This window comes from Centropristis striata, chromosome 23 (genome assembly GCF_030273125.1).
Source record: "Centropristis striata isolate RG_2023a ecotype Rhode Island chromosome 23, C.striata_1.0, whole genome shotgun sequence".
Classification (NCBI taxonomy): Eukaryota; Metazoa; Chordata; class Actinopteri; order Perciformes; family Serranidae; genus Centropristis; species Centropristis striata.
In genome coordinates, this window is record NC_081539.1 from 17,384,101 (window position 1) to 17,410,476 (window position 26,376).

General features: G+C 39.1%; 1 protein-coding gene across 1 annotated transcript; it reads right to left on the reverse strand.

Moving 5' to 3' along the window:
• Nucleotides 1-796: 796 nt before the first annotated feature.
• Nucleotides 797-26,292, reverse strand: crhb (corticotropin releasing hormone b). The gene is made up of 3 exons (XM_059327089.1): nucleotides 26,227-26,292; nucleotides 2,212-2,284; nucleotides 797-1,756 (listed from the first exon to the last, which is right to left on the reverse strand). The coding sequence occupies exon 3, from the start codon at nucleotides 1,734-1,736 to the stop codon at nucleotides 1,218-1,220; it is 519 nt and encodes a 172-aa protein (XP_059183072.1). The 5' UTR covers nucleotides 1,737-1,756; nucleotides 2,212-2,284; nucleotides 26,227-26,292; the 3' UTR covers nucleotides 797-1,217.
• Nucleotides 26,293-26,376: the final 84 nt, after the last annotated feature.

The following is a 26,376-nucleotide window of genomic DNA, read 5'->3' on the forward strand; positions in this document are numbered from 1 at the left end:
CTTATCTATTTGCTGCCCTGCAATGGTGTCACCTTGCTGTGACTCCACTATTGAGGTAGTCCACCACTGAGTCCCATGTAATTATTGTACGCCGTTTTTCAGTGAGTTGGATCCTTTACAAATGGGCTCAATGCCGCACTAAGCCCCAAGTTGCTAAGTGGGCCAAACAGAATAGGATGACTCACAGCCACAGCTCTTGTTTAGTTACACTGTGGGTCAAGGATCAGCACAGCATGCACACAGAAACACGGACAAGCACACACACAGAGTCTTTCACACTCATTAGCTATCAGTGGTGCATCTTTCAGCTCTCTGCTGTTGCCTTTTGCTAGTATAATAAGAATTGCTACTTAGGATTGAAGGTTTGAGGATGCCGTGTGAATGTTCTCCACCTGCACGACTGCAGGCGCTCTTACAGCATCCATAGAAAACAGTTGATTTTTGTTGTTGCAGCTCTTTTTGTGCGTGTCGGAGTGGAGGCACGGTGCTAACCCACGACTTGGCTCCAGAGCAATGCCATTGTTACAACATATAAGGTTTTTGTATTCAGTTAGAAAAACCTTTTTCTATCAATCAATAATTGTGTAGGCAAGGCTCAAGATGCAGTGGCCATTCCTGCTCTCTCCAACCAACTTATATTCAATTTCTCCAATGTTGGATTACAAATCTACCTGTTAAAAAACATTTGGGAAAGTGTTTGTTAATCAAATTAATAATTAAGTGACTGATTTTTTTATTAATGGGAGTTAATATTAACTTATATGTAAGGATATCCACAGAGAAGTGTAAGCATTGCTTTTAATTTTTTATTAAAAAATATATAGATATAAGACGTTCCCTTGCACAACAGAAAATGACTGGTTGCACATAAGTTTATTAACAAACATAAATATCATAAATACAGGGATTTATAATCTAAAACAAAATGCCAGTTTTGTCAATGCAGTATTTCATGTCTCAACCAAAAGTATTCCATCTCAAATATGAAGAACGTGTGATTCTACAGATTTCACACCAACATTAAAATGGCAAGGTACAATCGGATCATTATACGTCAAGCCCGCTCCATAGTTTAAGGTTAAAGCTATAAACAATAGAGTGATAAAGCAGCACTATATTGTACAGAGCATGTTTTGTGCTGATGGTAAAAATGCAAAAAAAAGAAAAGAAAAGAAAAGAAAGAGAACGGAGATCTTTGGCGGACTGGAAAGAGGTCTTCATTTCCCGAAGAGCTCCATCATTCTTCTGTTATTTTGCGCTTGCTGAGCCAGCTGCTCCGCCCTGGACATCTCCATCATCTCCCGCAGCAGGTGGAAGGTCAGGTCCAGGGATATCGGCGGGTCCTCGGACCTCCTTCCCCTCTCCATCGACTCGTCCCCGCGGTCTCCGAAGCCGCTTATGAGCGCCCTGATGTTTCCAACTTTCCCTTGTAAAAGACGCCGCGTCAGCTGAAGTTGCAATGCTCTGTTGTAGATGGCAGGTGATCCGCCGGGATACATGGACGATGATGGGAAAGAGTTAGAGTCCCCGTTGCCCAGTCGGATGAAATACTCCTCTCCAAGCCGCTCCAGGATGGGGCCAGACTGCTGCTCCTGCTGCTGCTGCTGTTGGGAGTTTTGGGTTTGGGGAGCTGGGACGCGCAGGGCACCGCCAGGGCTCTCAATAGCCCGACATTCGTAGCGCGGCAAGAAGGCAACTAGCAGAATCACGGTGGTACCAAGTAAATTGAGCTTCATGTCAGGATATCAGCAGGAATCTGAGAAGAAAAAAACAAACGCTTTTAATATCTTTTGTCCAAACTGTAGTGTGAAATGTGCTGCGTAATGAGGAATTTACGCACGCAAATCTGGCATCGTATTGATACAATAGTGTGGTAACTATACATAAAAGTGTTGCAGCTTATTTACTGTTTAGAGAGATTTTGTAATTAGACTCAATTAGCAGTAATTATACAGAAAAGTCTTGGTAAAATGGTCCGTAATGGGGAATATTTGCGCGTAAAGAGAAAGATATTGCATTTTTTGGCTCAGATATGATAAACTGGAAGTTTAAGTATGAATGCCTGATACCTATACTTGTTTCCAGCGTTATGAAACAAAATCAAGTTGAAAATGGAGTGCAATTACTGAGGAAAAAAACACAAGAAAACCAGAAAATGTAACACGCCAAAGAATTCATGCAGAAAAATAAAGCAAATTAATCTTTTGATACCTTCAATCTTTAGAGGAGGTCCAGTACAGCCTTGTAGGTTGCCAAGTAGTTGGCGAGATGCCGCCCTCCTTCACTTCTTGAAGAAACAAGTATATAGTTACTTAAAGAGTAGATGCTGAATGGACTTATATAGTCACTACAAGTGTCGCGCTCCAAGCTGAGATTGAGTCTGCGCGTTCTTGCATGGGTGTAACGTGAATGGACGCCTGTGACAAAGTGCTTTAGTTTAGATGAGATGAGTCATATGTGAGTGTGCGTGCGCGTGCACCAGCGTCTACCTCTGTGCTGTCAGAATAGGCCTATAGGTGCCACACCTGCTGGCATTTTCACTTGAATTAGTTTAAAAAAGAAAAATAATTGCAGAGGGGGAAAAAGAGGAGAAAACACAAAAGTGAAAGACTGAATATTAAATTGAGATAGATTTTTTTCTCTGCACTTAATTTTAACAAATATGTGCCCAGAATGAAATTTAATTGTGCTTTGCATGAAAAAACATTCATTTTAACACACTACAGTGACTGTTTTTATCATGTGCAATAATGTAATAATCATGAATCATTCAGAGACTAAACATTCAAAATGCATCAAGTTGCATGTACAACAGGTATATTTTGGTTCAATTTGCAGGACTGGCATTGTTTGTGCATATCATACCACACTACTTATTCCTATAGCAGGTTCCCAGCTGACCTGTGTTGTATTTAGTGAATGTGCATCTGCAAACAGCTCAGGCTGAGCTGATGGGGGCATTGTCTCCCAGTGATTCATTGCTGCTGCACATATGTACGTCACTGCCTGAGTGCCTTGGCCACCTCACTCTGGAGGGGCCCACCGCCAAGTCACGCTTTCAAGATGGAGAGCTTAATCCAATATCAGCCATTAGAATCTTAAATAGTTTGATGATAAAAAGTGAAACTCTCACTCATCTGTTTCACTGGCTGCTTCACGCTCATTTTAGCTATTGTGCAATACAATGAAACTAGAAAATTTCAAGTATTTATTTATACAGCAACCTATGCCCTTTAACCTCAAAATATGTGTGTGTGTAAAACATGCGTATCTGGAGGAGTGTGCACGCTTATGCACGCATGTGTGTGTGTGTGTGTGTGTGTGTGTGTGTGTGTGTGTGTGTGAAGCATGTGTATCTGGAGGAGTGTGTGCATCTGTAACTGTAATCACATCAAAGGATAAAAGGCAATCAGAGCAGAGCAATCAACAGAATTAACTGCAGCTGTCGAATGTTCCGTAACAGTGACAGCAGCCAGAGGTGGACAGACTGGAATTTCTGGCCTCGACTTACGTCGCAAAAAATTCGTATTCCATAGAGAAAAGTAATAGCACACCGATCCCTATCAAACCGCACGTTTTGATATATAGTTTGTCCTGCAACTCTTCGAGCTGTAGGACTAGTAGCGGGACGAAATTGTGCCCAGAAGAGGGAAAAAATCCACAGTACAACAATAATGCTCAGTGCGATTGCCCCGTGGCCCTAATTACTAAATAATGATACTTCATCTGTGGAAACATCTAAAATGTTGGCACTTAAAGGTGCAATGTGTAAGTTTTTCAACAGAATGTCACATCTCAAAGATGGATTGTGTTGCAGAGAAAAATACTGAAAGGAGCGTGCTAACCAGCTAGCCCTGGCCGCTCTGTCGTGAAATACCAACTGTGCCTTGGGAGATGATAGTGAGTCGTGTCCAGTCGGCTCTCAGAGATTACAAAGAAGTAGACGCAGCAATATCGTTAGCTGTACAACAGTTAGCAGCTTTTAAAATTAAGACACACAAACTTAGATTCTATGTCTAAGAGACTGTGACGGGACTTCAGAAAATGTAGCTCCATCCCAGCAGAGATTTACCGCTCAGCAGAGCACAAAGAGAGCAACAGCCCTGCAGAGAGGAGGCACAAACAGCAACACAGCATCCCAAGCATCTTTCCCCACCAAAGCCCGCTCTCTTGTACTGCAGATGGACAGCTGTGTCATGGTGATAATGCAGACCTGGCTGCAAAAAATATCCCCAATTTAGCTTAGCTGTGGAGCTTGCAGGCCACATCCATGCAAACCCCAATTTCGACTCAGCATCGCATTCACCTGTGTCTACTCCCTGCACTCAGCTGAGCGACTTATCTCCACCAGGAGGGAGCTGGACTCCCCAGGGACCTCTCCATTGCAAAAGTCTAAAACGCATATTATCAGTCCATGTGTAGGTCTTAATTTTACTTTGTTAACTTCACCATTTATTTTTGAGGACATTACAAGGTTTATCACATGTCTAACTGTAACATTACACAACAGTGTCATCATTACAATTAATAAATAATGTTATTTATGCACAAAGTAACATGCTGTGCCCTATTTTTTTGAGCATGCAGCCAAGAAATGGAACACCGCCCCTTTTATCATAAACTCCATATTCTTGTTAAGTCACCTTTCACAATGTGGTAAAACCCTTCTCATTAATCCTTAACAGTAAATCCATTTCACTCAGACATTCAGCCTGAGGAAAATCTTCAGAACATTAAGTGTTGGCAGAGGTCAAAGTAACTTTTCAGGTTAAAAGAAACAGGCAATTGAAGAGGAAGGAGAGGAGAAATTTGTTAATGTAGTCATGAGGTACAAGGTAGATTTTTCTTTAGAATATACGCCATTTCCGAAAATTTGCGTATTAGCTTGAGACATTTAGGGTGATCAGAGTGTAATTTGCAGTCAGTGTGAAATTATTTCCCCTATAGCCTCTCCACTTTGTCGCTCTTCATGCTCTGGTGCTGCTCCGGGCGAGGTGTCAGGTCCCATCATGAGAAACACATGTTGGCTGACACAAATAGAAAACACCGCCAGATGAGAGAGTGACTGCTCGTGGTCAACTCATGTCACCTCATTTTCAAATCACTGTCCCTGCACAGATCAGTGCGAGAGAAATCCTCTCTTGTGACGTAAAACCGGAAAAGACTCAGGCTTAAAACCATTATCCCTTTGTCTCCTCAGTTAGGACAAGTCTTTCAGACGATTAGATTAGATAGAACTTTAATGATTCCTCGGAGGAAATCAGGATGTTTCCACTTCAAATGACCTTTGTGTCCGACCTCTTTCTGCAGGTATAAAAATATGGGCTTGATGGAGTAAAAGTCGATCTCCAGACCAGACATTTCAAAGTGTTTCTGAGAAAGGATTTCGCAGAAACACTGTCGGAAGAACAAACTCTCCATGGCAACAGATTCTTTTAATTGATCATTTGCCTTTCTAATTGCCATCCACAATGAGTGCTTCTCACCGAACTGTACCTTCCTAAGTAATTGGACAGCTTTCCCCAGTGGATTGAGCTGTTTTTCCTAATACTTCCGGTGTTCTGCTCGACTTTTCAAACTCGTTTTAATAAACAAGGTCACTTGCTGTTTAAATGATATGAACAGGTATTCTGCTGCTGGTCGCCGGGACCGCAGAGCCCACGGCTCCACTCTTAGGCCCCCACCTGACCTCAGCACTGTAGCTTAGATGTCCTTCTGCTTTATAGTTCAGTGATATAACCTGTTATAAAAACACCTCTCTAATAGAAGTGGGAGCTTGGCCTTTCATCTGAAGAAAAAAAAAGTGATGGAAAATGTTACAGAAATGGCATTTCTGTTTTACAATTGGCCACAAAACTACACAAAGCTTTCATACAACCAGCCCACTAGAAATATAAGACATTAAATGTATGAAAATGTTCAGTCGCGACTATTTAAGGCTAAACCGACTCATTAATTATGCAGAATGAAAGCTGCTGACCAGGATCCCCTCCGGTCCACTTGATGTTCAAGTATTCTTCAGTGCATGTCACTGCTTTTAAAAAGGAGCTGTTTTGAATTTTCCTTGACGCAGTATTTCTCGATAAAGACATTTGAAATGATGGAATGAAAAAATAATCTGAAGCTCTTGAAACAACCATCTTTTGAGAAATTCAATGTGAGGCTGCTGGCTTTCCTGGGCTTCTCCTATGGTTTGCATGCAACTCAACGGCGTGTATGCAGCCCGAGTGAGAACGTGTGAAGCAAAGCTGTCCATAATGCAGCAAAACTCCCCGAGGGCCATTCTGTCTATATGAATCTAGCATGTTCTGCTCTGGAGGTGTTAACTCAGAGGCTTTCTTAATGCTTGTTCACATAGTGGATGCCAATCTCCTCACAGAGGGGTCGTGGCAGGAAAATAACGCCTGTAAGGTCAATATGTCACCTTTATCTAAATTACCTTTCCTATTTGTTCAAAAAATCAACTATTAGGAGAGAAAACAACCTAATAACTTTAATTTAAAAAGCTTATCTTTAAATTGGATAGTGTGTGCTTACATTTAACCAGCTGCTAATGCATTATGTACTGAATACATTAAATTCAATGATATTTCTGGTGTTTTTATATATTTTTCTCATTTTTAACAAATCCTATCACCACACCAAAACCAAGCCCATCTTTCATTACTGCCTGACGTCTCTACCTTGTCTACGGCACTCAGCCACCCACCTATTTGTTACTATGAAAGCATAAATCTTTTATAACAGGTCACAACATATAGTTCCATCTTTGTAAAAGCCTCAATAATTTTTCTAGAACAGCTGCAGTTTTAAGCAAAAGGTTACTCAAACAATAAGTGTAAATGTTAGATTTGTTCAGGACAGTATCAAGCACATTTGGTGTGCTTTTACAGCAGCAGGATGCTGGAAATAAAGTATATTTTATTTTATTGTGAATCACATATTGGTGTGGAAAAAGACCAAAAAACAGACCTACAAAGGTCTCCAGTGTTGGCCACAACACGGTTTTTGCTGTACTTCTACTATAAAATGAATTGCCCGCTATTTCCTTCAGCATTGATCTATCTCACTATTTAGTCAAAATTACATTTTCTCAGGTGTTGTATAGGTTACACCAATTTTGCTTGTTTATAGATTCTACATTGCTATTATAATGCATATCGAACTTAATTATGCTTGCAATGGGAAGAAGTACATTTTCATGATTTTGTCATTGTGTCAGGAAATGAGAGATATATGGTGGGATTTCAGGAATAACATGCTCTGCTTCTGTGCATGATTTGAGGTTATTAATAGATGTTTTATTTCAGACATACGTGACGGAGAGCGTTTTACTCCAATGCATGAGACAGCGGATGTCCACTCCTAGATTGTTTAGGTTTGAATGCTTCATAATGTGACAGAAATTGTCATCTCAAGAGAAAACTAGGGCAAAGCCATTCTACCAAAATTGTAGCCCAGTTTTCTTCACTCTTTGGTAACACACTTTGACCATAATTGGCTCTCCGGCACCCCTTAATCTGAACATATAATGCTGATACTGTCTGTGCCATCTTAAAACTAAGGTTTGAAACATTTATAACTTAGTATGTCTGTCAAAATACCTTTATTTCACTTATGCACTTGTAAAGCTTGATCAGCTGTAGGACAACAGAGTAACTCCAGGCCTTAGTGCAGAATGATTGACAAACATCGTATGCATCAACATTGACAGTTATCATACAGGTCGATGTGACAGAAAACCGCCAGAAAAAAGAAACATTTCCAATGTTTTTTCCTTATTTTAGACTTGTCTCTGAGCCTCAAAGACCCAAAAAATATTTATTTTTCTTTCCCGCTCATGTCATGTAACAATCAGAGGCATAAAGGCTGAAATGGGGTTTCTTCCTGTCTCTGTGGATGTCTGTCACTTTGGTCTGTCTAACAGTGATCAGTGGTTAACTCAGATATGTTCATGTGAGGACATTTTATCTGGTTTAAGATGCAAAACCAGATCATCAGACCAATCAAATTTGTTATTATGCAGAATAAAATTCCTGCTATTATATAAACATTTTTCATTATGTAATATTCTTCAGTGTATGGCAACACACGTCCCAGTCGTATGCTTTGTTTTAAAGAAAAGTCAGTTTTAGTAGATGTGGGATGTTTTTACTGTCAAGTGGAGCGCTAATGAGAGAAAAGAGTCAGTGTAGTGGAGGAGGCATGGTCTTTTCTTCCCTTCTTCAACCAAGCATGTCTGCTGCAACTTTTTCTTTTTTTAGACACAGTCACAATAAGTTACGGTTCAGCATGAGGATAACCAACACTGCGTCACAATAGAAAAGCACCTCTGTCATCACAGTGTAGTCAACACATGGCAGAAGGCACATTTGACATCATTTCTGTCAAAGATCAACTTCCAGCCTTTGTTTGTAAGGAATCTGAGGTGAGATGAAGTAGTCACCACTCAGAATGAGAATATCACATATATTCGTGTGTGGTGACTGCTTCATCGAATTGACTGACAGTCCAAGAAACCTCTGCCCTTTCTCTATATGTGTACAAACTCCTTAAGTCATGTTCACGAAACCCTCAGCATCCTCTCAGATGATCGCTTTGGGCATTTGCCCCATAGCACAGATAACGAATGTCCTCCACCACATTAGACAGGAAACAAGCCAGTGAAGATGCTGTGAAATCAGCTCCGATGCATTGTTGTTTTTCAGAAAGTGCAATGAGGAAACAATAAGTGGGCTGCACAGTGTTATATATTATGATGGAGCTGCAAATGGGGTCAAAAATATCTTAATAGCCCTTAAGCAGAAAGGGGACTAACAAAGTCTTGATTCTGTCTTTATCATGGAAGGAGATAATGAGAAAAGTGTCTGTCCAACAAAAACATGCTGTACATAACTGACCTCCTTATCTGTGGCCCTGAGTTAATGGAATGACTCATTCTTTGTTTTCTTTTCTCTGTTACACTGGTTAAGATCAGAAGATGACCGTGGGTTTTCTACAGTAAGTTTTCTAGCATTCTTCTTCTCTAATTGTTTGTGTAGGTGTCTGTGTTGCCTCCATGGTTTCTTTCTGATCATCAGCGAGGAGCTAACAAGCACTGATCACACAGTGCCAGTGGCTCCAGGCCAAAATCAGAAATGAGACGATTACACCAGACAGCAGCAGCACTCTAAAAAAAATCTGAGACGGGCACAAGAAAAGAGAAGAAAGTAGGGAAACTCATCATGTGATTCCTCAAATACAGTAGTAAATTGAAATTGAGGAAACTATGTGGTTGTGGCTTTTGTTACCAACAGCATCTTGCTGCAGAGCTCCAAGCTACCAGGCCCACCTCCGGCACTGGGACCCATGGTGGAAATTCATGTCTGTTTTCATGTGTTAATGCCACTGTACAGCACACTGCAGTGTTGATCATGCTTATCACTAATAAAAAGAGCTGCACATTGAGTGGATATTTAATAGATTGTATCACGTCCATTGTATCAAGCCCATGCCAATGTAGAATTAGGCTTATTGCTGATTATATTTGCTTTCGCATTTTAGCTACATGTATTGTTTGTTGTGTATTTCTCGTGCTTTTCATTATTATTTTGCAAACTCCACCAATAACACCAAGGTAAACAATACAACCTTCAAATTATTATATACCTACAACTTATAAATCTATGTAACTTTAAGCAGCAAATAACCTGTAGTACTAACCTCATGAGTTAGCTTTTTATGCTAATGTTGTGGGTAAGCTAACATTAGCTGAAATGATAACATTAAGCTTTTTACGGCTAGCTAGCTAGCTAAACTTCTACAAAAGGCTAAACGCTGATTCACAAATTATTTTTTAACAATAACAATAATGTTACATAAACTGGGAAGAAAAATGCAAACATGCTTAATGCTGCATTCACATGGAACCAGGCCATTGAAAAACACTTTCTGGACAGCACGGGAAAATCAAACAAACATTCTGAGGAAATGGAAATAAATAAATAGTACAATTATAAAAATAACCGGTGCGCTGTCAACCATCTGCCTGATTCCATGTAAATGCATTAAAATCAATCAATTAAAGCTAACATCAAAGTTAGTTTGCTATTATTTGAAGTGTTTATGATTAAATTTAGGAAGTTTTTTAAGTCCATACAAATTATAGATAGCAACAATGTGCTTATGTGTTACAGGACTGAAGAAGAAATTTATTTCAATGCCTGCTTATTTGTGTTAAGTTATTGTGTAAGATTGATCTTTTTTCCCCTAGTTTTTTCCTCTTTATTTTATTTTATCATTTTTCAATATATATTTATACAAGATTTAAAACCTGATAATATGATGTAATTTTAAACATAAGTAATGCCTGTTTATGATGCCTAAGTGTTTCTGTATTCTTGAGAGAAAAAGTTTGTTTGCTATTGACAGTAGCGTAGCTAGCTAACGTTAGCAAACTCATAGGGTTAGTATACAAGTTATTTGCTGCGTAATGCCACATTTCCTAACTTAGTTACTTAGTAACTAAGTTACACTGATTCACAAATTATTTTTTAACAATAACAATAATGTTACATAAACTGGGAAGAAAAATGCAAACATGCTTAATGCTGCATTCACATGGAACCAGGCCATTGAAAAACACTTTCTGGACAGCACGGGAAAATCAAACAAACATTCTGAGGAAATGGAAATAAATAAATAGTACAATTATAAAAATATCTGGTGCGCTGTCTACCATCTGCCTGATTCCATGTAAATGCATTAAAATCAATAAATTAAAGCTAACATCAAAGTAACTTAGTTACTTAGTAACTAAGTTACAGCTAAAGCAAAAATATTAAGGTTTAATATTTCTTGGTGTTGTTGGTGGTTATAATGTGGCTTATTCCAACTACTGAACGCATTCCATCGTATCCTGATGATCGTCTGTCGTACACAATCAAAGGGTCCAAAGGAGGAAGTGGGCCTTAGCCTGGAGCTCTGCAGCTATGTTTTAATAATATGTTTTTAATAAATAAAATTGTGGTTTTGAATGTGTCACAGGGTCATTGCTGAAGTGAACTTTGTTCTCTGCGATTAATTCGATTGAGTGGCTGTAATTTAAAAGCTTCCAGAGCTCGGCATCAATCAGCTGGACTATTCAAATAAAACTAATGTAATGAATCAATCAGCAGAGATACACACATTAATCTGGAGCGCTCCTCTGTCGGAAGCCTTTCATCATCAGGCTTAACCCTCTGGAGCGGGAGCGTGTGAATATACAGTACGGATGCTTAGGATAAGAGATAGAGAAAACACATGGAGACAGAGGGGAGGAAGACGCAGGTATGGCGAGGACGGGTGGCAGGTAGTCGGACTCGTCTATTAAATTAATCAGCGAGATTGATTAGATGAGTCAAGAGTGACATTGTTTCTTTGGATCAGCTACATAGAGAGGCCGCTGTCAGACAGAGAAGAGATGCCAGGAACTGCACTGTCCTTCACTGTCCCCCCTTTACCCCCCTTTATGATGGGAGGTCACCCAAACATTTAGCGATACAGAGGATCTGGTGTAACAAAAGCAAGATATGCAATGAGCAATAATTTCTACCTTCTTATATGATGAATTACAGTTTTTAACTTAGTCTTTTGCAAGGATTTCTTGCCGCAACTCATAACAACCTTAACTTTATCCCAGTACGTGAGAACTCTCTCTCTAAAGTTTTATTTACCGTCTTCTGTACCGCTAACGGCTAAAACATTACTTTCTGTTTATATGCTCTCAATTGCAGCTGCCAGGCTCTTGTTATGCTGCCAAGCATATTGACCTTGTGAAAGACTTTGCATCCTGATATGTTTAAACGGCGCTGTGTCTGAGCCCAGAGGATACGCGTGGTCTTCACACTACCACATCGTAGGTTGCCCACAATATCATTTCAAGTAACTCCATCTCCTTCTCTCTCAGTTTGTCCACTGTCTCTGCTCCAGCTGCTTTGGCAGACTTTAGGATATCCTGTTGGCGATGCACCAGTTGCCTGTTTTGTTTTAGTCTTGTTTCATACGGTGTTATCTGTGTCCAGAGCTCAAGACCTTTACAGCCCTGTTGTGTTTTTTTTTTTTGTTGAAGTGCTGCATCCCACTGGGTCTGTTTTCCCTATTACCCATCCTGCTTTTGGGCTCTCTTGGCATCACGTTTTGCACTTTATAAGTGGCAGGCAATCTGTAGATTTAACATTTTCAGTTTGCTTGCTAACGCTGACCTCCGAATGTAGTCTAAGCCGCTTACCACATGCTGCCTTAGCTCCTAAATCTCTTCTTTGTTGTAAGGTTCACATTATACCATCTTCCTAATCTTTAAAAACGCCTCTCCAGATTTCAAAAATTGTATCTATGCACTGCAGAGGTTTTTTTCTTACGTTTTTTTTAACCTTACGGTTTACCTTCACAATTATCCCTCTCTATAAACCTCATAGTCACAGTCTTCCAGTCATGAGCAAAAGCTAAGACAAACATCATCAAGATTTTTCCTGTTTTCTCTTGCATCTTCACAACTGCAATGATCTCCAAGTGTGTGATGTAGGACAGATAACTCTTTAGATATATAATTATAGCACACGTTAATTGTGCTGCTCTAACTACACAATTACTGTTGCCATTGTGTAATTGATTGTGATTGCTATATTAAAAATTTAAATCAATTCACTTTGCTGATAGAGAAAGTGTTTTTTTTCTCCTTGAAAATTAAAACAATATACGTCACTTGGAGTACAAGTGAGGTGCGTCTTTGTCGCCCTTGCCCAGCCGAGACAGCAATTTAGATTAGCTTTCACGATTCTGAGCAATTAAATTACAGCGCCTTTTAAAAACTCACTAAGTGCTCTGTGATGGCAGCGGCTCGTGATTGCTTTAGAGTTTGCTCTGCTGCAGGATACTGTAAATAGAAGACATTAATTTCATCCCAGTTCATTATATTTGAGTACCTGCATTTAAACATCTAATTGTTGTTTCCACTTTTATATACGAATCAGTATGCAGAGGGAAGACATTCATTGATCAAATGGCCAAAAAGGGTTACGCTCAACAAGTTTTCCAAGAACTTTAAATTTGATTACTGATCTGTGATCGCTGTTTGCAAGCTATGCTTTGTAATTAGAGTGTTTTTCTCCACTCAATCCCTCCTGATGTGTCCAGTTCACTGGGCTGTGCATACAACTCCCACACAGGCGATTGTCAACTCAGGTGGGCTTCCCCAAGCTCCTTGACCCCTCTCAACATGGGCGAGCGTGAATTACATTAGCCACAGTTACGTAAACATAATTAGATGAGGGATTAGGATCCTGGGACAACACAAATCTCTTTCTCTGCATTGAACTGGAAGATTGCTCTCCACTATGTTTGTTTACTCTTTGAATCCCAGTACATGTGCATGTATGTATTTCTGTCATGCACACAACAATGCATACACTTATAAAACCCCAGCAGAAAGCAAGCTAAGCTGTAAGTATATGCAGTCATCTGCCTGATTGGGTTGTATGATATAACACTGTGCCTCAGGCTGGACGTAGTTTAGTTTAACTTGGATTGGCAATGACTTTCAAACAGGGCAGAAGGAGAAGGAGCCTAACTAACCACAAGTAGGTTTTATATCGCCTGAGGTGATTCACACAATAGCAGTCAAGATGCTTCTCTGTTTAAACCCTCCTCCCCGCCTGTAGCTGCATGTAAATCACAAAAGGGGTTTAACGTGTGTTATCTGGTCTAAATCAGCTGTGACACTGAATCATCAGGTTTTATTTGGGGGTACATGTGGAGTGAAGGCCTTGTGGCTGTCACCATGTACGCAAGTAATGAGCGAATGAAATTGGAGTGTAAATTATCCAGAAATCAGAGCTCTGCAGAAAAGTCTTGACAAAAACTGAGAATTAGCACACATGGTGAAGTTTGTTTCCATTTTTAGCTGCTTGTTTGAGTGAAAAAGTGAAAGTGTAAGTGTGTGTGGTGTTCTCATGACAGACGTTAGCTTGTTAGTACAGTAGCGAAGGCATAACGGAAATGAAAGACTTCTGTACTTACACCTACTATTCGAAGTGAATAAGTCCATTCACAGTGACAAACAGAAGTCAGTCAGAGAGAACAGATCTCTGCCAAGATCTACAGTGCATTCATGTCCTCCATGGATAGTCCCATTTCCCAAGGATGGAAGTACTTTTTTTTTTTTTTCATTTTGTGGTATATGTATTTTATTGCTCAGTGTTTAAACAACAAATTCATAATGTTTTTAAGGAAAGGAAATGGGTCAGGTGAGCCACAAAATATGATTGGGAACTAATTTTTCTGATTACAGCACATGAATTCAGCACAATTTTCATATATTATCAGTTTTAACAAAAATGAAAATGTACTTGTGTATCCGCCCAGTGATTCAAAACAGACAAAATGCACTGAAAATAAACCCTTCATGGCAGAGGTAATCATGGTGAAATGCAGTGCACTATGAGTGCCTGGATGGTGTCATAACAGTCAAAAAAAATTGAGCGTGGAATGCTGGACACCTCTCACCCTTAATGGTTGCCATCTTGGCTAAATAGTGCAAGAGGGACCACCGGTGAACACACACAAGCAAGTTAAAGTAAAATCCTCTTTATTCGTATTCCGTTTTACAACTGAACAAGCAAATAAGTCAACAGATATTCTAGCAAACGACAATCGCGGTAAATGTTGGCAGAAGTTGAGTTGCAATTTGCCATTAAAAAGAACAGGAAAAAGAAGCCATTGCATTTTACAACTGCCATCTCAATTACATGCACAACAGCTGTGTTTGATTTGAGACAACACTACCCTGTAAAGATTCACACACTAAACAGGTAAATACTAAGTGTACACAGTGTAAAACATCGAAGAATACTAATGGTAGTATCCAGACTTCCAGCAGCTTTCTTTACTTCCCAGTAGGTCCAAAAGGAAAAAAAGAGAAGCAGGAGTTACCTCACATCTAACCTCAGAGCAAGTGTGGACTAAAAAACAGAAACACCAAATAACACTAAGCACCTAAGAGGGGAGCACCGTCACACTTTGCATTGATTCAAACCTTCTTTAGATGCTGTCACAGTCTGAAACTGCGTTTATTGAATAGAAAAAATTCCCTCTTTGAAGGATGAAGGAGGTGGAAATCTGCTTTGCACGCTGAGATCCAAAACTCCCCATAAAGGTTCATTGATGTTCAGATCTTTTCATTTCTCAGGGGTGCAGTTTTTATGTTCCTTACAACAGGTTTTGCTTCTTTGTGTGCAGGCATTAGAAAGATGAGGAAAGTGGTTTCTGAAAGGCTGCCCCTCTATACATTCAGGCTTTATCTATGCTGAAGGTCACGTACACAGTTTTCTCAAAACTTGACCTCAGTGCCACTGATTTGGAGTGACATGTGTGCTGGTTCAATTTGGTGGTCATGTTTGAGGCTGTATATCTGAGGCACTTAGCCACTATACTTAAAAATGTCCATTTGTGTCCAGCGGCGCTCTTTGCTGATGCACTTTCAGTGCATCGAATATGTGGCTCATTTTGCCTTTCAAATGTACGCTGACACATTCTGCTAATAGGCAATCAATATATGAACACATCACCTTTGCATTTGTAACAGTAATGCCATTTTTATGTGGTGTTTCTGTACCAAGGATTGACTTTCAAATGTGAATCAGAGAGTTGGCAGTTCACAGGCAAAATAGCCTCAAGCTTTAGCATTAAAGTCATTATAATCAGCTCATTATTCTGAATATACAGATTGGACACTTTAGTATTAATTTTCTGCTCAATTGTCCTAATGATGCTTTAACTTTAAAATCAAATGTTATTTTAGGAACCACTGGTGTTTAAGCATTCTAAACCTGAGAACGCCTTGTGAAATTCTTCTAAATTGTTTCACTTACTCAAACTCTAGGGCACGGAGGGGAGGAAAAGCAGGGATTCAATTTACATATCAAAGCAAGCATACCGATGCTTGAGGGTCCCTGCATAGATGTATGTGATCCATAATATTTATAGCTCAGGAACATCCCCTGGGATCCTGATGCTGTTCGGCATCTGTCATGGTACAAGAGAGGCGAGTTGGGTGAATGTAGCTTGCAATTAGTGACTGTTGCATCTTGTCAGGCCAAAAGGGTTGCACTATGCGTGACCGACATGTAATCACAGCATTGATCAGACAACTTTTTGGAGATTAAAGCAAACTGGGCTGACAGGAGTCACTTTGAGGGACACCGTCATGAGAGCAGGAGAGGGACTGCATATTGCCATCATTGACTCTCTGCTCGGACGTGAATATGATCATACAGGGATGTTTAGCATGCAAGTGACACACTGACACTCTGTTAGCGATAAGTGTCAGTGGCCCTGAGGATGAATGGAGCAAGGTGACTTCTGCCCTTTTGCTAATGAGCATCTCTCCTCTGACTCATTCAACAACATTGACTGATACAGGAGGAGTCGCTCCTGTTGAATGGCGCATGAACAAAGTCACTATTCCCTGGTGGATGTCTTGGAATATCAGCCTATTCAGGGTGCAACACTCTGCACTCAATATATCATACAATAGAATGCATGCAAACAGTGCAACGGCATCACCTGTTGCAGATGCAAATGGGGCTCCACATGTTATTAAGGTCAGTAATGTACTAATGGACTTTCCAATTAGAGACATGGAAATGCAAAAGCGTCATAGCCATTAGCAGAATAAATTCAACATCTTAAAAATGAAGGTTGGCTGCAAAAGAAACTGTTTCTAAACTTAACCTCAGTGTCACTGATTTGGAATTATTCTTTACATCCCACTCAACACTTTCCACTTCCGGCCAAAGATGATTATTGAAGTTCAACAGACAGATAAAATGTCCAAATGACTCTACAAAGTCCCTCTTGAAGCATCAGCGGTGCATGACTCGCAGCCCACGGGGGAGACAACAGCACTTCCACTGTGTCCTCAGTGCATCCGAGAAAAGGCCAATTTGTCACTTGTCAGAACGCATATTTTCTTTGAAACAATTTCTTTCTGTATCGTTTTTTTTTTCACCACATCCCCATGGTCCATTGCCATCAAATCAGTCGCCGTCAAGTTGAGTAGCACTTAGTGGCTAAAAGCCCTCTTGTCTTTGATAAAGCATGTGAAGGGTACGTTATCAGGATGGCTTGCTTTCGTTTTATAAGCCACATTTTCACACAGACTGATCACTGTTCATTAAATAGCATTAAAAACCACTGCTATACTTGACATCATATACATCCTGTTCAGCTGTTATCTTTGTATGCTATACTTGTAATAAGCATACTTTTCCCCTAAAAAATGTCTGATTGACCAAATTCTACATCCTTCATGCAGTAAACAATTCCCCAGAGGAATTAGTGGCTGTCTGCATTCATTAAGCTCAGTACCAGTCTAATTATGCGCCAATGTGCATCTACGGACCAATTAACGGGGGATCAATAAGGGTCCTGGATGCCCCTCACGTAGGGGCCCAGTGCTCAGCCCCCTCATTATTGGAGCTTCACCCAAGCTTCAAAGAGGATTTCTCAGGCTCTACCTGAGGGGCTGGATGACACATCAAGCTGCACAGGTTTGGCAAAACTTGGCATTTCTGCTCCTCTCTCTCTTTTTCTATGTGTGTTTCTCATATCTGCCTGCTAAATGTGAAGCTACTGCTGTTACTTTTAGCTTAGCTGAGAACAAAGGCTGAAAATTATCTAGGGTGGCTCTGTCCAAGATGGGGGAAAAATTATAATAATAATACTTTACAGCTCAGGATTTTGACCAAGGAAAACAGGTTTTTCATGTCCCCTGGGAAAACACTTAACTTGTAAATTAACTTGGATACATCATGTTCTAGGTCGCCTATGTACTAGAATAGTTATTTTATCCCAATGCCTGTTTTTTTCTAACCCTAACCAAGTGGTTTTGGTGCATTAACAGTTCCGTTTCTCCACACTAACCTCATGTTTAAAAACTGTTTCACAATGTTAAATAGAACGGTAAAATTTCATAAGCTACTGTATGAACTGCACAGTGCTTTTACAGGTGGTTACTTCAGAAAGTTAGTGTCCAAGATATAAGGACAGTAAGTACAGAGACAGGCTAGCTGCCTCCCCTGTTTCCAGTCTTTGTGCTAAGCTAAGCTAAGCTAACCGGCTGCTGGTGGAAGCTTCATATTTAGACATGAGAAAGATATTAATCTTCTCATCCAACTCTTGGCAGTAAAGTATGTTTCAAAAAATGTTGAAGTAGTCGATTTAGCATTGCAATACTATCACACAATTTTAAAACTACAAGGGCACATGGAAAGACCTCAGCAGAACTCCGCCCAGGCCATGCCCTATCTCACCATGTTAAAGAAAGTGAAAAATAATTTGTGCATCTGCCCAAAACGTGCCACCTTCATTACTTAAAATGTAACTTGATTCAGGTGCGTTAAATGCCCACTAGCCTCAAGCAGAGGTGAGGAGCGGCTACAGAGGTCTGGTAAGCTCACTTCTTTCTTAATTTATAGATGGGTGTTCATGTTTGTATTAATGGATATGAAACAATATTGATTGAATGGAAAGGATGGAAAGGTTTTGACCTGCAAATCCTGCCATACTACTGATGCAACAAATACAGAAACAAGTGCCAGCTATTGATAAAGGAGACAAAAGATTCCTCTCATCATTTCGTCATTATTCTCACAAAGTCTTGGGGCAACTCGGTGAAGGCCCTGGCTTAACAGAGTGCAGGGCGTACCCGATGATGTCACTGTGATAAGCCCCCACAGTGCTGCTGAATACCAAACTGAGGGACGACCTTTGTAAGTTGCCACGACACGAGGAACTTACCAGCTCTGTCTGGCTCCAACATCCAGCATGGAGCCACTGCAGCACATACACACTCGCAAAAACACATACGTCATGCACTTGCTTGCAGGATCGTGTATATACACACGTACACACACACACTGGTAATGTGCTTGGAATGATATCTCAAGGACTCTCCCCTCCACGCTGTGCTGGTTCTAGGAACCCAGCCAGGTTTTGGGGGGCAGCTGAACCGCTTTACTTGCGTCACCTGGACAGAGAGGGTGTGTGCTTCCGGGAGATCACAGCTGTGTTTCCTGCTCACCTGCAACAACCCAGTCACCAGGATAAAATGTTGGCAACGTACATTTCTGCAAACCACAGATACGTTGAGTCACGACATTTCTGAACCGCAGCAACCCTTTGGTGTCACTTTATGATGAACTGGGTGACATTTTAAATATGTGGTTAAAGGTGAGAATTCAAACATAAACTATGTGGTTAAACTTATTCTCATGAACGAGTTTGTATATCTTACGAAAACTCATGCACAAAGGTTCGAATGATATCTTATGAAATATGAATGTTCTAATTAATGATGCAAATTTAAACATGTTAGAGTTGTAAAAAAAACAACAACTAATTAGATTTTAGGTTTAGGTGCCAAGACTGCTTGATTAAGTTTAGGGGGGGAAAAGAAGAGGGTTAGGGTTAAAATAACTACTGGAGGCAGTTACTTCGGTGACATGAGTGATGTACATCACATAGAACATGATGTATTTACATATGGGAGTAAGTTTACAGGTTAACAACATTGACTTTTGATATCACAAGCGGCGCTGGTCTCCTGGGTCGAAGTCCTGTGTTTATTGAACCATCCACCACCGCTGCCTCTCTCCCTAAAGGGAACTTCTCTGTCTTTATACTACATCACCTCACTTTGTCGTTTCCCAGGCTCAGGCCATAATTACATCTCTAACAAGAACTGCAACACGTCTATATGGGTCATAATAAGCTGCACTTGCACGGCTCACAATTACATGGGTAATTTAAAAATGATTATGCATTAAGAAGAAGAAGAAGAAGAAGAAGAAGAAGACTTCTTAGTTACAAACAGTGGGTGAGAACAGCCTGTCTGTAGGTTTAGGAAAAATAAACCACTTGGTTAGATTTTGGACAACTGTTGTGGTTTGAGTTAAAATATGTAAGTTTGTTACATATGCTTAAATCTGGTGTCTGTTTGGTGATGGTGTCCATCGACCCCAATCTCCCCTCGCTAAGCAATGTGAGGCTCATTATGCTACGTTGCCCGTCTTCCAGAGCACTTTCTCTTAGCGTCTCATATTGACACGGGTGGTTTTACATTGGAGTTACTGGAAATTCTGATGCGTCTCATTCAGACAATCTATTATTCATTTCTGGCATCACTTACTTTCTCCATGATGTCCATAAATCAGCTGCATATGCAACAGGCGATGCCCTAACAGTGTCTGCATATCCACTTTTTTGTATTACAGTAAAACAGGGAGAACATGCAAAAGGAACAATCCTACAAACATTTCCTTCTCTTCACAGGACATGATAACCTTAAACATTTGAAATCCAGGTTATAGCACTGGTTATAGCACTGGATTTCACTGAATCTTTAGTGTGAAAAAGATTCAAGACTTTAAGCAGTTCTGCACATTTTTTATGAGTTAATATACCCTGTGAGTGGTTCACTAAACAAGAAAAAAGCCATCACTTGCGTCTTTAATTTGAAATTTGTTTCATATCAGGGAATCTATTGTTTGCAGTAATGTAGAATGCCAACTTTTTTTTTCTGGTGACCGTGCTGCCTGCAAATAGCCCACCAGTGTGGCTCCAGAGAGATGGGTAATACCTGCCACAGAAACACAGGAATACCTTTGGTCATCTTTTGTCATGTTTTAAACGGTTTGAAATGAATACGAGACATGCAGCAAGCTGAAGGGTGATGCTGCAAGCTCTCGTTGATGCCCCTTTACCCTGCAATAAAAAAACAGATGATGCAGTTTATCTTCTGGCTTGTCCTTCTTGGAGAGCAAGAAACCACGCAGAGCAGACAATAGCTTGAGAGCAGCAGGCGGCTGTGAGGCATTGCACAGGGCCAAATGGTGTTTCTGTCCCAACTACAGCAGATCAATAAAGACTCTGACCTCAACTGTCAACTAACTAAACTCTGTTCGCCAGGGGACGCTCTTTTCCCTTTCGCCATGGAAACAGGAAGTAGTGAATGTAATCTACAAAAGTGCCTAAGCCTATCAGCTAACAGCTCAGTCATGTGGATTTTTTGTTTTGCATGAGCAGGCTTCGGGATAACTTGGACAGACGGCCCCCTTTTATTGATTCCTCTTTGAGAAATCATGTCATGTGAAGCTGTTAACCCACGATATTTACCACAGTGACGGATCTATAGTTCACTGTATGCTCAGGGAATATTTTTAAGCCTCCTATAGGCCCCGGTGACACATGTGAAGCATGAAAATCCCACTTCTATATGCTCAGGCATTCATTTCCCTGTTGAAAAAGCAGACTTCGCCTTAAAGCCTACAAAAATAAAGAATAATTTAATTTGATGACCACAAACAGAATAGTATTCTACAAAATCCTGGAAGAAAAGTATAAAAAAACAACGTCTCTGTCATGCAGCCAAGTAGGTCTAAGAATTTTACATAATAATACAACAACTATAAATAAACAAGCAAACTGTCAGCAGCTAATCACGTCTGATTCATGCCAGGATGGTGCTGATGAGATTATTTTGCCTTCCTTTTATATCTGGCCCTCCAGCGCTCTCACCTCGTCTTTGATGCTAACAGGTCGACTTTTTTAAGGAGAAGGAAGTTTCAGGCCTCCGGCTAGTTTTTGCATGAATGAATGTCCTTTCTTTCCCCCTGTGATTCATGGATCATGGTGGCCACCAGTTAGTTGGTATTTAAAGATGAAGATGACGAAAGTGGAGCGCACAAGGGAGGGAAGCAGAAGAGATTATAATACTATCAATACGGCTTGAAAAACAGTGTGAAGAACGTCAAATAAAGTGGAGAAATGCAATATTGTTACTGAAAATGTGCATGTATTATATAATAAGAATATGATAAGTGGCTTGAATGCAGTGCCTTGACTAATGCAAACCACTGATCCTGTTAGAGCGATGGCTTTGTTTCTGCTTAGTGAACCATCCACGTGTTGTATTCATTCATAAAAATAAAAAAAGTGCAACAATGTTAAAGTCTTTATTGGGTCTCTTTCAGACTGAAGATTTAATGACATTTGGCTTCAGTTATGTGGCAGTGAGAGAATAAAAATTAAGTGCCTTTACCTGAAATTCAAATGTTTAAGGTTGTCACTTTATGTGGACAGAAAGAAATGCTTGTAGGGTGGTTTCTTTTCCATTTTCTCACTGTGTTATTGCAAGGACATCATCTGATGCAGATGCAGCTGATTTATGAACATCATGGAAAAGGCAAGGGGCCAGAAATGGATAAAAGATTGTCCAGTCAGTCAGATGAAGATATGAATGGATTTATTTTATTCTGCTTATTTGTCTTTATTGAACCAGATACATTACATCTTTCACAGAGAGATACTGCATCCAGTACTAGTAAATAGAAAAAAAACATTTGACTTACATTTTTACTTAAGTCAGATTTGAATAGATGCATTTTACTTGTAACCGAATAATTAATTGAAATAATTTTCCTAAATCATGTTTTTTTTTCCAGTCTAGGAACTTTCAATTAAGGAATATCAATTAAACTGCTGCTCGCTTGTTCTGGTAGGATATTTTAAACTTTTTAAATTTACCTAAATCATGTATTTCTATTGTGGAATCAAGAGAAAATACATAAAACATGTTGTTAGTTTATTAATTTCAATGATCTGTTTTTGCAAAGTACCTCTTGGTGGCATTGCTTCTTGTACTGAGGTAAAATGTCTATAGATGTGTATAACAGTCTGCATTCGCTACACTGTGAACTCAGGTGGGACACAGTCAGTTGCATAATGTCAGATTAAAAGGCTCCCCTGAGTCCAAAATTTCAATTTTTCAGAACTTGGAATAAAGAAAGAGTCAAAGAATCTACTTTGAGCTCCTTTGGCTGAAAGTAACGACTAAAAAAATCAGAACCTGTGAAGAGGTTTTTCACATGAAAGCAGTGATATGTTATGGAGAGAACTATTTTCTAAATCTTATCCTTTAAGCACATTGAAGAGCAGACAGTGAGAGTGCGAATGACTATGCTCCATGGTCACAGCTCATAGAGAACTTTATCCGGCCTGTGCTGTGTATTCTTCCATAAAAGAAACACCATTGAAAAGTAATCCCGTTTGGCTGAAATTCACGCTGGATCAAAAGTCAGCAGAAACCCTTCAATACTTGTGGAGACAGTGGGTGACACAGGCGGCGAGGACAGCAGCCAACTAGTGGACTGTGTTTAAATTGGGGGATTTCAGACGATATACATTCACGTCACAGAGGACCTTATAGCCTTCTCTAAATCACGACAGGGACTTTGGGCCACCAATTACGCGTTTCCTCCTCACATCTCCAAACACAGCATCACTTGTGACCTTATCTCTGCGCCTGTCAGAGCGTTAGCATTCACATGGCAAGTGTGGCGATGAATGTAATTACTGGAGCCCAAAATAATAACAGCAACGTCTTTGAGCAACCAGCAGCCAGTCAATTGTAATAGCCCACGCCCTCCTCCTCCTCCTCCCCCTCCTCCTCCAAATTAGTGGAGACAAGGACAAAAATAGAGTTATTAAAGCCCTGGATCTATGGGAGAAACACACACAGAATACATGACAGACAGGGAAGGATATTAATACTTCAGTGAATTTAATCTCTCATGAAAACACTTAAAGTAATCCTGCTATGAAGTTTATCACAACTCTGGAACTTTGAAATGAAGTGCAGCCATTATAAGAGTTACAGTGCAGAATTTATTTCTATTCCAGCTTTTATTTTCATGTCTCTGTGTTATTTAGGGTTTTGAGTGTCCCTGCACTGTAGCGTTTTGTCACTGATGTAAGTTTTGTATTTCGAACTGTACTAAAGTCTGCACAGCCAAATTACCCTGAACGCCCTCTGAATTTTTTACTTCCACTAATTTCATGTTCAGCCCAGGGGAGGAGAAATGCATAGACATTTCGACTAAACCTTCTTAAGTAAATTTAATTAAAAGGGAATGCAGCTCCATAAATAAATGCAGAATTTGTGATTGAAAGGAAATAAGTATTGATTTTGGAAACAGCAGTAACATTTGCAACTACACCTGCAGATCATGATCATGTCATGCAATCAAAAGATGCAGAAGTAAACTGACCGTTTGGGTAGAATGTTTCGAGAATCAATATTAAATTAGTTTTTCATGAAAAACATAGAATTTTCATAGGCTATATTCCAACATTGTGTATGGAATATATTTTGTATACATGAATGTATTAGTGAAAAAAAGGTAATTGGTCCAGTATACAACTTATATATAGGTAAATTATACAACTCAAGACATATGTGCATGTCCTGGATTTTTCATTGTAGACCAGGGATAGGTGTACATTTTAAAAAATTAAACAAGGTCATTGGACTTTTTAATGGGCAAACTTATTATTTATTTTTGAATGATGTCTGGAAGGGATTTTTAAGATTATTGAAACAAATTGCCCTTTTGTTTTCCTTTTGATATCTACAGGTGCATCTCAATAAATTTGAATATCATGGAAAAGTCAGTTTCCAGTAGTTCAAGTCAAATAGCCCCAACTAAGTATTGTGTGCATATAGATGGACATACTTTTTAGAGGCCAACATTTCCATATTAAACATACTTTTTAAAATTGGTCTTTTGTCATTTCAATTTTTTTTGAGACACTGAATTTTAGGTATTCATCAGATGCAAGCAATAATCATTATAATTATAAGAAATTAAATTAATTGAGACATGAAATGTCTCATTCGGTGTGTAATGGATCTACATAATGTGTTATTTCCACTTTTTAAAAATGAACTAACGACATAAATAAACTTTTCTATGATATTATAATTTTTTGAGATGCACCTGTATATTGATATTCTTCTGTGTAGCTAAAAGACTGTCAGCAGCTAGTTTCTTTGCCTGCTGTATTTATACGTTTTAGAATAAGAATGGTAGGTAGCTGTTGTGTGCCGCAATTCCAGAACAATCAGGGACGTGTGAAATGTATACTGTTTTAATAGACTCCTAAAGATACTGAAAGATACAGAAATGGATTACTCAAGGAAAACAAGCTGAAAACAAACAGAAGAAAACTGAGCTACAGGACCTCAAAATCTGCTCATTATATGTTTTATCAACAATGATGTACCTAAAGCTTATGTAGTGCAGCAAAACATACAATATTTTCATCTGAGCTGTGGTGGAGTTAAAGTAGAGTTAAAGTGTTTAAAAGAAAAGATGCAGGAAAAGTAGAAATACCTCAAATCTGTATTTCAGTGCAGTTCTTCAGCAAATGTACTTAGTTAGATGGCACCACTGGTTATCTAGACTTTTTACATTTTGAATTAGACATGGTCTTTTCATGAAAAATAACAAACAATTAACAAAATAGTTTTTTATTTACTTTTTATAAGCTCTTCATACATTTTTAATCTGCAAAACCATTTGTTAAGTTACTGAGGCTGTCAGATCAATGTAGTGGAGTAAAAAAGTACAATGATTCCATTATAATTTAGTCTTGAAATGTAACTTTTATGCATGAAAAATGACAAACAACTGCCATAGTTGAACAAAAATAAACAAAAACAGTTGTCATTCAATCTTTTTTATTAGCCCTACATATGTTTTATCTACAGGACTAAGGGTAAAGTAACTAAAGCTTTCAGATAAATGTTGTACAAATTATAATGTTTCCACTCTAAAATGTAGTCGTGAAACGTGACGTTTTCTGCATGAAAAATTACAATTATCACAATGTGTTTTACCTGCAAAAATGTACCTAAACTATCACATATATTATAACTATCAGATATTATTATATATGGCATACCACTTTTTCTATATTGTGTATATGTCTGCATATATTTAAATATATTTATTCATTGATGTTCATACCATTACATGCAACAACCTATTTAACTTGCTAAAATATATTTTCTCTCCGATGTGCTATATCAGTAAAATGCAAAGTACTTTCAGGAAAACAAACAAACACAAAAAAATAATATATTAATAATAAATGATGAATAGCAGAAATGTATGTATATAATTTGTATAGAATGCATGTATATGTGTATTGTTTATATTCTTATTCTGTCTCCTATATCTATTTGTCTGTGTCTTGAGCTGCTGTGACAACTGAATTTCCCCACTGTGGGATAAATAAAGTCATATCTTATCTCTTATCTTATATGCAGTTGAGTTAGCAAGAGTTATAAAAAAGAAAAGACATACACACCTCAAACATGTAGCTTCTTCAGTGCAGTTCTTGAGTAAATTTACTTAGTTACATGGCACCATTGGTTATCTTATCTTAGACTTTTTATGTTTGCAGTCTTCCCACTTTTTATTTATCTTGTGACAGAAAGATGAAGTGGAACAATGTCGC

Coding starts and splice junctions, on each gene's coding strand:
- crhb (XM_059327089.1), bottom strand. CDS start 1,736: ATGAAGCTCAATTTACTTGGTACCACCGTGATTCTGCTAGTTGCCTTC.